General features: G+C 40.9%; 1 protein-coding gene across 1 annotated transcript; it reads left to right on the forward strand.

Annotated features, from left to right (window-relative positions):
- Positions 1–1,522: 1,522 nt before the first annotated feature.
- On the forward strand, positions 1,523–11,526 carry LOC110070353 (vomeronasal type-2 receptor 26-like). Its single transcript, XM_078378796.1, has 7 exons — positions 1,523–1,662; positions 2,261–2,369; positions 2,581–2,718; positions 4,162–5,019; positions 7,650–7,877; positions 9,185–9,311; positions 10,180–11,526. Exons 1-7 carry the CDS (start codon positions 1,523–1,525, stop codon positions 11,079–11,081), a joined length of 2,502 nt encoding a protein of 833 aa, XP_078234922.1. The 3' UTR covers positions 11,082–11,526.
- Positions 11,527–13,408: the final 1,882 nt, after the last annotated feature.

Here is a 13,408-nt window from a genome sequence, read left to right on the forward strand (position 1 = left end):
TCATTTCTAAGTATATAGCTCTAGCATCTGTACCCATTAGTCTTACCACTCTCAGTGCCATTTGAAACATAAATTAGAATCAAACACTAAAACACTATATAATAATTATCAAAAATACATTCAAATCCACTAAACTCTGTTGCTAGCTAAAACTACCTTTAAATGAGTTTTTAAAAACCCACAAATGAAAACCCATTTGAAAATTCCAGGACAATATGCACATTAGTACAAGGCAGTTTTACACATTTTGGTCCTGATTCGCTTCTTGAAAACAGATAATGATAGTCCCAGACAAACTTCTGTAGGAAGCTTATTCCAGAATAAGGGGTTAAGACCAAGAAAGCTGTGTTCCTTGTGTTGGCTTTTTTGGCATTCTTGGATATTAAAATTGTTAACATCAAAGATGGTGAGGAACATGTAGCTATTTTACGGGAGAGACATTCTTTTCATTTGTCTTTCTCCTCCAAGTAAAGGTAAAGGTAAAGGTTCCCCTTGACAATTTTTGTCCAGTCGTGTTCGACTCTAGGGGGTGGTGCTCATCCCCGTTTCCAAGCCATAGAGCCAGTGTTTGTCTGAAGACAATCTTTCCGTGGTCACATGGCCAGTGCGACTTAGACACGGAACGCTGTTACCTTCCCACAGAGGTGGTCCCTATTTATCTACTTGCATTTGCATGCTTTCGAACGGCTACGTTGGCGGGAGCTGGGACAAGCAAGGGGCGCTCACTGCGTCGCGTGGATTCGATCTTATGACTGCTTGGTCTTCTGACCTTGCAGCACAGGCTTCTGCGGTTTAGCCCGCAGCGCCACCACGTCCCTTCTTTCTCCTCCAGACACCTGGCAATTCAAGTTGCCCCTATATGTCATAGAAACATTTAGTAGTATTTTTTGACACCCAAGAACACATTAACTTTGGCAATCTCTAAATCAGCTCAGGGTTAGTTGGTCCTGATTTGCAAAGCAAGTATGTAGATACAAGCTGAAACAGATGGTAGTTGCATACCTCTGATTTTTAATGCATCTTTGTTCTAAGGCCTCAGTCTTCATCAGGAAGACCAGAACAGAGGTAGGCAGAGGTGCAATAAACATGTTTTCTTCTGCAATGTCTCAGACAACCTACAATTCTGAATATGCAATTATCTCCACTGTTATTATAGAACCATCAATGATTTCATCTTCTTTCTCTTTGTGTCCCTAGGGAGTTCCAGAGGTTACCAAAAAGCTACGGTCCAAGACTGGAAGAATTTATTAAGGATCCTCTCTGTGCCTTCCAGCACTTGAGCTACAGACACAGGTGGTTCAACCCATCTAATCATTGCATCAATGCAACACAGACTTCTCATTTGGAATCAGCCAAAAGAGTTGTCATTTAGTCTCACTCAATAAGAGATATTCACAGAAATGTGCAGTAGCAGATTGGCTGTGCAAAAATGATTTATTTCAAGGTGATTCTTGTTGTGGAGATAGTGTTATTGCTGCTGCCCCAAGTGTTGGGTGAGGGTCCACGTGCTCAATGTCTCATCATGAAACCTTTTCTCATTCATCACCAGTATTACCAGGAAGGGGGTGTACTCATTGCTGGAATTATGTCTCAGGGCTTCAGATTCTCAGATCAAATAAACTTTCGGGAAAAACCATCTGAAGACATTTTTGAGGAATATATGTAAGTAATTTATCTGACCCTCCAAATATCTTGCCTGAACTTAAATCTAGTTGTTCATCTCAACCAGTCTTGAGTTAGCCAGTTCCTGTTTGTTCAGCAGACCCATTCTAGTTGAGACTGATCATTGATTTTAGGACACGGTACATCTGGTTTCAGGATGTCAAAGGGACTTAAAGAATGATGACTTGATATTTAGTAATTGATGTCATTTCCATCATGTGTGTAATGTTGCTTAGTTTGCGCCAAAAACAAAGCAAAATCTGCTGCTTACATGCTGCCTCATAATGCTTAAAGCACTCTGGGTGGTTTACAATTTAATTATTCAGGCTACACATCCCCCCCCCCCAAGAGCTAAGTATTCCTTTAATAACTTTGGAAGGATGAAAGGCTGAGTCAATCTTGAACCAGCTGATGGAATCTGCTGGAATCAAAAGCAGGTCATGAGTGGAGTTTTTACTGCAATACTACAGTTTAACAACTGTGCCATAAGTCAGTTTAACCACTGCACCATGGATCAAAAATGTGTTCTGTTGTTGTGAAAGCCACAAAATATATTGGCCTCCTAGAGAGTAAAAAAAAAATTTATTTTTTTTTACAGATGTGGTAGTGAACAGAAAAGGAGACCTTTTTCTGTCCCTCTTGCTATTCTTTTCTTCAAACAATCTTTTGGAACAGGGAATGAGTCTAATGCATTTCCAAATGAACAGGTATGTAGTGAAGTGAATCCCTCAATGTGAAGATGGTCAACTTCTCTTTCCTTGCAGGGTAATGACACACCTCTATCAACATATTGTGGCTTTTGCATTTGCTGTTAAGGAGATCAATGAGAATCAACAAATTTTGTCCAATATGTCTTTGGGTTTTCAACTGTACAACGGCTATTTCACGGCAAGCTGGACTTATCTTGCTTCAATACAGCTCCTCTCTCGGCGAGGTATATTTATCCCTAATTACAACTGCGGTGTTGAGAAGATTCCTATATCCGTCATTGGTGGACCTAACCACCACTATCTTTTCGACATTTCCAGTATCTTCTCTATGTACAAAATACCACAGGTAAGACATGCCTCAAGCATGGATGATAAAGCAGACATATTTAACAAAATAATCTACAAAACAAAATAATCTACAGAATATATGATGAGTTTGTTAGGTAGCATCATATATCTTTAAGGACATTTCTGTCATGCAAAGGTTCTCATTATTACATTCGCGAAGGCTTTCACGGGATCTAATGGTTGTTCTGGGTTTTTCGGGCTCTTTGGCCGTGTTCTGAAAGTTGTTCTTCCTGACGTTTCGCCAGTCTCTGTGGCCGGCATCTTCAGAGGACAGCAACCTGTGCTCTGGTGTAGTTGGCTTGGGAGTGCAGTATTTATGGCTGTGAGATAGGCTTCTCATTCTTTTAAAAAATATCAATGCACTAAAAGGCCAGACCCAAAAGTTCCTCTAAACATTTAGTCATGTTTAACCTTTAACTGTGTTTATTGAATATAACATAAGACCCTGGTATTGAATCTAATGGAAATGTTGAAGATGTGTAAGAAATGTGTTCATGCATGTGTGATTGTACTCAGAGTGTATCTAAGAGTGGACTTCTCTCTATTCATGCTGAATGGCAAGGAGCTGTATCAGCATAGCATTAGGAGGTCATAGACAGCATGCCTAGTCACTTCTCCAGATTTGTGGTACATGTGTGAACTGTGCCAAAAAGTGCTTTCCATCTGTTTCCCCAAATTGATATTTTGTTGTTGTTGAGTGCCATCAAGTTCATTTATGGTGACCCTAATAGGTTGTGTTGTTTTCATTTACATAGCACTCAATAGTGCTAAAGCACTCTTTAGATGGATCACATCATAATTATGCAAGCAATAGCTGCTCCCCACAACAAGCTGGGTACTGATTTTGCTAACCTCAAAAGAATGGAAGGTGGAGTCATCCTAGAGCTGGCTACCTGAGCCTATTGAGATTGAACTCAGGCCATGAGCAGAAGCCTGACCACAGTACTACAGTTCAGCCACTGTGCTATGGGGCTCTTTACTGTTCATGAATCCTAATCCAAAATTCCACACACTATACCACTTTGACTCTTTGCTTATTAAAAGAGAGAAAGAGAACAAAGAGACCAAAGGCAGAAATTATTAAATATACTGTACATTAAAAGGACAGGTCCTGAAGCTTCCAATGCTTTGGCCATCTCATGAGAAGAGAAGACTCCCTGGAAAAGACGCTAATGTTGGGAAAGTGTGAAGGCAAGAGGAGAAGGGGACGACAGAGGACGGGATGGTTGGACAGTGTCATTGAAGCAACCAACATGACTTTGACCCAACTCCGGGAGGCAGTGGAGGACAGGAGGGCCTGGCGTGCTCTGGTCCATGAGGTCACGAAGAGTCGGACATGGCTGAACGACTAAACAACAACAACAACATTATATATATATTCTTCATTGAAGTTCAGCTATTATTTTTATTTTAATAATAATAAAAACATTTTCCTCTGTAGTTCATCTATGGCTCAGCTCCTGTGATTCAAAGTAACTTCCAAAGTGTTTTCCTCCACTGGATGCTCCCCGGCAGTCATCAGTATGATGGGATTCTCCAGTTACTCCTCCATTTTGGATGGACATGGGTAGGGGTGATTACTGAAGAAGATGAGAACTCAGAGAAATTTGTAGAGAACATTCTTCCCATATTTGTTGAAAGAGGCATTTGCTTTGATTTCATAGTCAGATCCCCCAAGACGACATTTTCTAACAATGTGATTGTGATGGTGGAAAAAGGTTTCAGAATCGTCAAGAATGTTTTGGAAAGAACCGCTAACATTGTGATTGTTCATGGTGATATTCTTCTCTTTATATTATTGAGATTCATCTCCATTATTGCAGAAATGGAGGGTATGCCTCTGCAAACTAAGCAGAAAGTCTGGATCATGACAGCTCAGATGGATTTCATATCGTGTGGTTTTCAAAGGAGTTGGGATATAAATATCCTCCATGGTGCTCTATCCTTCACATTGCACTCTAAGGATCTTCTGGGCTTCCAGGAATTTCTTCAGATGAGAACCCCAACCTTGGTAAAAGAAGATGGATTTCTCAGAGCTTTCTGGGAAGATGTATTTCTTTGTTCTTTCTCCCAGCCTTCCTTAGACCACAAAGTTGGGAAGGTCTGCACAGGTGATGAGAAACTGGAGACTCTACCTGGGTCTGTTTTTGAACTTAGCATGAGCGCCAACAGCTACAGCATCTACAACACAGTCTATGCTGTGGCCCATGCACTGCATCTCATGCATTCATCCATAGTCAAACGCAATGTAGATATTGGCAGTGTAAATTGGAAACATCAGAATCATCAGCCTTGGCAGGTAATACCCTCATCTGTTGAATGTGTGAATATGGTTCCATAGTAGGTCTTTCCTTAGAAAGCTTTCCTTCTGGAATAAAAGGCTGTGTTTTAATTGCCACAAATCACTATGAGAAACAGGACTTCTATAGGCAGAAGAAGATTTTCTGCATAAGGAAGGAGCTCCTGAATGAAACAGTGACAGGTAAACACATCGGTTGAATCCTTAGGTGTGGGTGCAGTATCAGGTCTTTGTGTCAGAAGCTCTTTTCGTGGGAAGGGTAGCCTGTGTTGTAATTATCACACTTGCCTGAAAAATCAGGCCTTCCATTGACTCAAGGGCATTCTCTGTACAGTGGTGCCCCGCATAGCGACATTAATCCATTCCGGATTAATCGTCGCTATCCGGAATCGTCGCAAAATGGAACTAAAACCCTATAGGAACACATTAAACTTCATTTAATGCATTCCTATGGGGCCCAAACTCACCTCACCGTTCAGCGAAGATCCTCCATAGCGCCGGCATTTTTGCCACCTTAGTAAGCGAGGGCAGCATGTGAAAAAGCTTGCGGCGGACATTTTGGGCACCTGGTGGCCATTTTGGAACTGCTGATCAGCTGTTCTAAAAACATCGCAATGCGAAGATCTCATCACAATGCGATGTTTGCTCATTCAGAACATCGTAATGCGATCGCATTAGTGATCCCAAAAAATAGATTGCTATGCGGATTCGTCGTTAAATGGCGCGCTCGTTATGCGAGGCACCACTTTATATAGAAAGAACTTTCCAAATATGTAACATTACATGTTTTAAAAAGAGAAGAAACAGAAGGGGGGGCTATGCCATGGAATCTGTCTTGGAGAAGTGATGAATGGCTTACAATTTGTTCTTTACTACAATGCTGGTCTCTTTGCTGACTGCTCAAATGTCCTGCCTACCCTGTGGGTCTGGGGTGAGTGATATGGGTTTCTCCAAGGCGAGATAGGAATTTTTAGCCTGGTTCTCCTGACTGATGTATTGAACAAAAGGTGATCAGGAAACTTCTATGTGTCTCATATTGATCTCCCTTGAGACATTATGGCAAGATTAGTGACCAGGTAGATTTAACTAGGTTACTGCAGATAGCATAGGTTGGTTGGTGGCAAGAGGAGAGAAAGGGGCACCAGCAGGTGATTGTAAGGGTCTAAGCCAAGGGAAGGGGGCTCCAATCTTCAGATTCAGGGCCTTGGTGGTGACGCATCCCTCGGGAGCTGAAATACATCACTACCTTGAACTCATAGGATTTGATATGGAAAAAGTCATGTGAACAAACCCTTCAGAAGTACATGTTTTGTGGCTAGGCAGTATTTCTACAATAAGATCCCAAGGCTATAGCTCACCAATACAGGATAGGAGTCATAGTCTGAAAGAACTTTTCCCTTGTTTTATGATTTGCAGTTCTAGTAGATCTGACTGTAGATTAGTAAAGGTAAAGGTTCCCCTTGACGATTTGTCCAGTCGTGTCTGAATCTAGGCAGCGGTGCTCATCTCCATTTCCAACCCATAGAGCTAGCGTTTGTCCACAGACAATCCTCCGTGGTCACGTGGCCAGCGTGACTAGACACAGAACAACTGTAGATTAGGAGAGTTCAAGCTGTAGCGGTAGTCTTCCTGTATTTCACCCCATGACACAGACTCAACACTTTGTTTCCTGATTCGGGACGAAGCATAATTGATCTAGCAGAGTGCTCCATTCTTCATGTTGTACAACCTGGATATTACCCTTCGGATTCAGTGGATCATAGGGCTGCTTGTAGTGATGAATATGAACATGCCCATGTGCAATGGGTGTGTTCTGGTGACCATGTGAGTATGCATTGTATATTTAGGATTCTGACAGTTGTGGAAGATATTGTGCATCAAATGGCAAAAAAAGTGTCATAAACATATTAGGATAGCAGTAGTTTGATCTGGAGTGATTCAGTTGTGTTACTTCAATCCATAAAAAGCATATGCCAAACCAAACATAACATGTTACTCTTAAATTCCCTCAAGACCCTTCCTTGCTTTTGCTCCAAAACACTACAGTGGTGCCCCACATAGCGACGTTAATCTGTTCCGGATTAATTGTCGCTATGAGGAAACATCGCTAAACGGAACAGAAAAAGCCATAGGAACGCATTAAACTTTGTTTAATGCGTTCCTATGGGGCCCAAACTCACAGTTCAACGAAGTTCCTCCATAGCGCTGCCATTTTCGCGCCCTCGGTAAGCGAGGGCAGGGTGCGAAAACATTTGCGGTGGCCATTTTGGGCACCCTGTGGCCATTTTGGAACCACCAATCAGCTGTTCTAGGAACATCGCAATGCAAAGATCGGTAAGCAAAATGCTTACCGATCATCGCAATGTGATGTTTTACCCAATGCGATGTTTATCCGCTATGCGGATTCATCATTAAACGGTGTGCTCGTTATGCAAGGCACAACTGTAATTCTAAACATACTAAAAGTGTGGTTAGAGATCTAGTGAAGTTTTATGAAGATCTCATTAGACTTAAAGTTTCCTATCTCTAGCCTTCAGTTTTGAAAGATATTAAGACTCTAGAGATATTGAGCTATGTGGATGTCATTTATTTCCATTTGTCAATTATATTTTCCATCTCTATTAATTTAGTTGCCCCGCTTTCTAAGAAATTTGTCATTTAATAATAGTGCCATGGAAGAGATTTCCTTTGACCAAAATGGAGAATTAATAGCTGGATTTGATATAATGAATTGGGTTGTGTTGTCGAATGGATCCGTTCTTAGAGTAAAACTTGGAATGATGGACCCACAGGCTTCCCTGGGAAAGAGATTCACCATTCATGAAGACAATGTGACTTGGCCCAGGAGGTTCAACCAAGTAAGATCCATTTTAGGTTCCCTCTAGGTGTTTCCCAGTCCTTTCAAAAAGATGATCAATCATTTAGTCACTGAACTAGCTGTATCTCAAGGACCTGCTAGATGTCACCCTTAACTGTTAACAATAGTTTAACTCAGTGCTAGAAGGTGTGACTGGAATCATGGAAGACAAATATGCAGTTTGCCTACAAGGTTATGGAAAAAGGAGAAAGCGTGGTTAAAATCCTTGGTGCCTTGTTATTGAAATGAATCTAACGGACCAACGTATTAGTATGGAAAGGTCTTGAATGACTTCTAATAGTGGTTTCTGATCAACGATCTCTTTTTAAAGAGAAACGGTTGAAAACTGTTCACTGTTTCACAGCAAGAAGTGTCAGCAGAATGCCCCAATGTAGCCCGCAGCACCAAACATCACCCAAAATCTCAAAAAATCTGTAAATCATCCTCTGATGGGGGCAGGATCCTTAGAACCCCTGAGATTGTCACATCTTCAGTTTTTAATTAAAAACAAAACAAAGTGTGCTGCTTATATACCACCCCATAGTACTTAAAGCACTCTCTGAGTGGTTTTACAAGTTAATTATGAAGGCTACACATTGCTCCCCCAACTAGCTGGGTACTCATTTTACCAACCTTGAAAGGATGGAAGGCTGAATGAACCTTGACCCAGCTACCTAGGATCATGAGCACAGTTTTGGCTTCAGTATAACAGTTTAACTACTACGTCATGAGGCTCCTAATTAAACATACTTTAGGCCTGTAGAGGTTGCAATGATGTTTCCTTAGTATTTCATCTCTCTTTTTTTGTATGAAAAATATTTTGGACAAATGTGGCATTCCAACGATGAGGAATGGTGTATGTTGGCCCCCAGACTTTTGCAGGTGGCCAGCTTCTTGTAATCATCCTACTCCGTATGAACAAGAGCTGTTTAACAAGCAGCCAGCCAAAGGGGATCGCTGAAGAAAATGTGAAAATTGAAACATCTACACATGATGAATAAACATTATCCAGAAACAGTAACAAACCTGTAAAACAGTATGCAAGCTAAGTTTCTCTGGGGTACTTAAATAAATGTTGGGGATATCACTATATGCTCCAAGGTATTTAAAATAACAATAGGATGGTTTGAGTCATTATAATGCTCCCACTGTTATGACAGTTGTTTGCAGATACTGAATAAAATGTTGTCTCTGGAAAGAAAGCCATTCTGCCAGAAATATACAGCAATTTGTATTTCATAGTTATAGATGCATAGATAGGGCAAAGAGATGGAATTCTAAACCATTACCTTTTCCCTTTATGAACAGACCCTTCCCATTTCTCTGTGTAATGACAAATGCCAGACCGGCTACAGAAGGGCCAAGAAGGAAGGGAAGCCATTTTGCTGCTACAATTGTCTTCCATGTTCCAAAGGGAAGATTTCGAACCAAAAAGGTAAGGGACCCTACATTGTTTATACATGCTATATGAAGAATTATGAAGAATGAAGTATGCCAGAAATATACACATTGCTTTAGCATGAAGTCTTCTGCCCAGCAACTAACATTGCAGTAGGGTGGGATAAAGGGGAGGGGTTCCCTATATGCTGGTTGTTAGGGAAGTAGTATAGAACAGTGGTCCCCAACCTTGGGCCTCCAGATGTTCTTGGACAACAATTCCCAAAAGCCTTCTGGGAGTTGAAATTCAAGAGCATCTGGAGGCCCAAGATTGGGGACCATGGGTATAGAAGACAAAATGGACCATACCTGAACAGAACAGAACCCTACACCAAAGCTCTATGGACTACTGCCACCATGACTATGTGTTCCTCATTCATCATTCTGGAAAAGGAACAACTTTTTATCATGAATATCAGCAGCAAACAGTTAATAAATGTTGGTTCATGACCATCATTGTGTAATTTCAAGTTCACCAGTTGAAGGCCTCAATAGGATTCTGGCCATTGTCTAGAGAAAGATATGGGAACAGCTTTTTATATATCATTCTAGTGTTCATTGTTCTCAGCTTTCTGGAGATGATCTTTGATCTCTACCATTCATTCATTCATTCATTCATTCATTCATTCATTCATTCATTCATTCATTCATTCATTCATTTATTTATTTATTTATTTATTTATTTATTTATTTATTTATTTATTTATTTATTTATTTATTTATTCATTCATTCATTCATTCATTCATTTATTCATTTATTCATTTATTCATTTATTCATTTATTCATTCATTTATTCATTCATTTACTTACTTACTTACTTGCTTACTTGCTTACTTGCTTACTTACTTACTTACTTACTTTTCAGATATGGATTTTTGTTCTGAATGCCCTGCAGATCAATATCCAAACAATGAGAAAAATGGATGCTTTCCAAAAGAAATCACCTACTTGACATATGAAGAACCTTTAGGGGTTATTTTAGTAACTTTTGCTCTGACTTCTTCCTTCCTCACAGCTGGGGTGCTTGGCATTTTCCTGAAATACCAGGACACTCCCATTGTCAAAGCCAACAACTGCAACATCTCCTACCTTCTTCTCCTAGCACTCCTGCTCTGCTTCCTTTCTGCTCTGCTCTTCATTGGCCCGCCAAATAAGGTGACATGCCTTCTTCGGCAAACTGCTTTTGGGATGGTCTTCACGGTGGCCGTTTCTTGCATTTTAGCCAAAACCAGCATTGTGGTTCTTGCTTTCGTGGCCACCAAGCCAGAGTCCAGCATGAAGAAATGGGTGGCAAAAGAGTTGGCCTACTCTATTGTTCTCTTCTGCTCCCTTATTCAAGCTACCATTTGTATAGCGTGGCTAGCCACCTTTCCCCCATTCTCAGATTCTGATATGCATTCAATGACCACAGAAGTTGTCCTTCAATGTAATGAAGGTTCAGCAACCATGTTCTACTGTGTCCTGAGCTTCATGGGCTTCCTGGCCATAGTCAGCTTATGTGTTGCTTTCCTGGCCAGAAAGTTACCGGACACTTTTAATGAAGCCAAGTTCATTACATTCAGCATGTTGGCTTTTTGCAGCGTTTGGGTGTCCTTTGTTCCAACCTACTTGAGTACCAAGGGGAAATTTATGGTTGCTGTGGAGGTCTTCTCCATCTTGACTTCCAGCATTAGTTTGCTTGGTTGTATCTTCTTTCCCAAATGTTATATAATTTTACTGAAGCCGGAACTGAATAACAAAAGTCAACTAGGAAGATTTAAAACATAGACGCTCTATTTAGCTCAGCTAAATATACTTATTTGTATCATATATTATATTCCATTTTAATTCTGTTCAGATAGACTTCACTGTAGTAGTGGAGGAGAATCTGTGTTACATGAGACCTCTGGGTAGAGTGGGCGGCATATAAATTCAATAAATAAATAAAATTCAATAAATAAACATGTCTCCACTATACCCCTCCTGGATACAATCGTACAATAATTGAGTTGGAAGGGGTTTATAAGGCCATCGAGTTCAATACTCTGCTCAGCACAGGAATCAAGATCAAAGCTGATCTGACAGATGGTTGTCTAATGTTCTCTTGAATGCCTCCAGTGTTGGCGTGCTCACCATCTACTAAGGCAATTGGTTCCATTGTCATACTGCTCTAACGGAATGTTTTTTTTTCTGATATTCAACCAAAATCTGGATTCCTGTAACTTGAACCCATTATTATGTGTCCTGCACTCTAGGATGATTGCAAACGAATCCTGCCCCTCTTCTGTAGAACAATCAAGTATTTGAAGAATGCTAGCATATCTACTGTGAGGTTTTTTTGTTCTCCAGCATTGGAGGCATTCAAGAGAAATTTAGACAACCGCCTGGCAGATATCCTTTGATTTGTATCCCTACATTGAGCAGGGGTTGGACTTAATGACCTTCTAGGCCCCTTCCAACTTCATGATTCTATGATTCTAAACATGCCCAGTTCCTTCAGCCTTTCCTCATAAGACTTGGTTTCCAGTTCCCTGATCATCCATGTTCTCCTCCTCTGGACTCATTCTGGTTTGTCTGAATCCTTGTTAAAATGCAATGTGAAGACCTGGGCACACTGCTCATCTTGCCTTCTGGAATGGGGATTCTGTTAAAATATTTCATACAAGCATGCTTTGCTAGCATCTAGGAACTGTGTGCTTTGTGGAATGACACATGTATTGTTAAGGGAGCCTAGACATGTTGTTTTGTTTCAGTTGTCTGCACTCATGTACAATACTAGTTTCAATAAACTTTTTAACAAATGTAAGTTTCTTCCTCCCAAGGAAAATGAGAAAGGACTTCTCTTCTGCTTGTTCATTCAAGGACTGAAGGAATAGAAATGTGACATTAGAATTTCATCTAATGTCAAATAAGATTTTGTACATGTCATGGTCCACCAAAAATCATCCTTCTTTCTACAAATGCATGAAAGAGACTCACATGATTGTATAAGAATTCTTTTAAAAGAGTTACATCCCCTGATGTTAGATTCATTTTGTTGCTGGCAACACTTGAGAAGAGAAATTCATGAAGTATGGAGCACTGTCCATGAAAGCATATGCCATGTCTTTAAGGACACCTCGTTTTTTTATCCGGCACCAGAATAACATGACCACTTTCCTGAAAATAATGGTGATCTTCCCTTCTCTGCCAACCCATTGTGTAGGAAAGAGAAGGAAGATACAGTGGTGCCTCGCTAGACGATGATAATCCGTTCCACTGAAATCGCTGTTTAGCGAAATCGTCATATAGCCAAAAGCATTTCCCCATTGGAATGCATTGAAACCTGTTTAATGTGTTCCAACGGGGAAGAATCGTCGTTGTCTAGCGAAGATCGACCATAGGAAAGTCACTTTGCGAACTGCAAATCAGCGAAGCTTAGGTCCTGAAAACACCCGTTTTGCAAGTGCGGAGGGAGCTGTCAAAATTGTTGTCTAGCGAAAATCAGTTTGCGAAGCATGGACCAAACATTGTCCAGTGAAATTCCCGCATAGGAACCACTGTTTTGAGAATCGCAAAAAGTCAATGTCTAGCGAAAAAAACTGTCATGCGGGGTAACTGTCTAGCGAGGCACCACTGCAATTAAAAGCAAGTGATAGAAAGACAGCAGGAATCGTGTTACTCACTTCTGGGTCTTGCACAGCCCACAACTGACTTCAGATCCACCGGGTGCCTAGCTAGGACCTTAGAACTGAAACCTGCGAATGGACAGCGGTATTGAACAGGAGGTAAGGACTTATAAGATTTGGCATTCATCCCCAGAAACAAGTTCCTGTTGATGATATCCATGTCCTGAAAATGGAACTGAAACTCAAATAGTTCTAGTGAAGTGATAAGGTAAAGGTAAAGGTTCCCCTTGACAATTTTTGTCCAGTCGTGTCCGACTCTAGGGGGCGGCGCTCATCCCGCTCTTCAAGCCATAGAGCCAGCGTTTGTCCGAAGACAATCTTTCCGTGGTCACATGGCCAGTGTGATTTAGACATGGAACGCTGTTTACCTTCCCACCGAGATGGTACCTATTTATCTACTCGCATTTGCATGCTTTCGAACCGCTAGGTTGGCGGGAGCTGGGACAA

This window comes from Pogona vitticeps, chromosome 6 (assembly GCF_051106095.1).
Source record: "Pogona vitticeps strain Pit_001003342236 chromosome 6, PviZW2.1, whole genome shotgun sequence".
NCBI classification, from domain to species: Eukaryota; Metazoa; Chordata; class Lepidosauria; order Squamata; family Agamidae; genus Pogona; species Pogona vitticeps.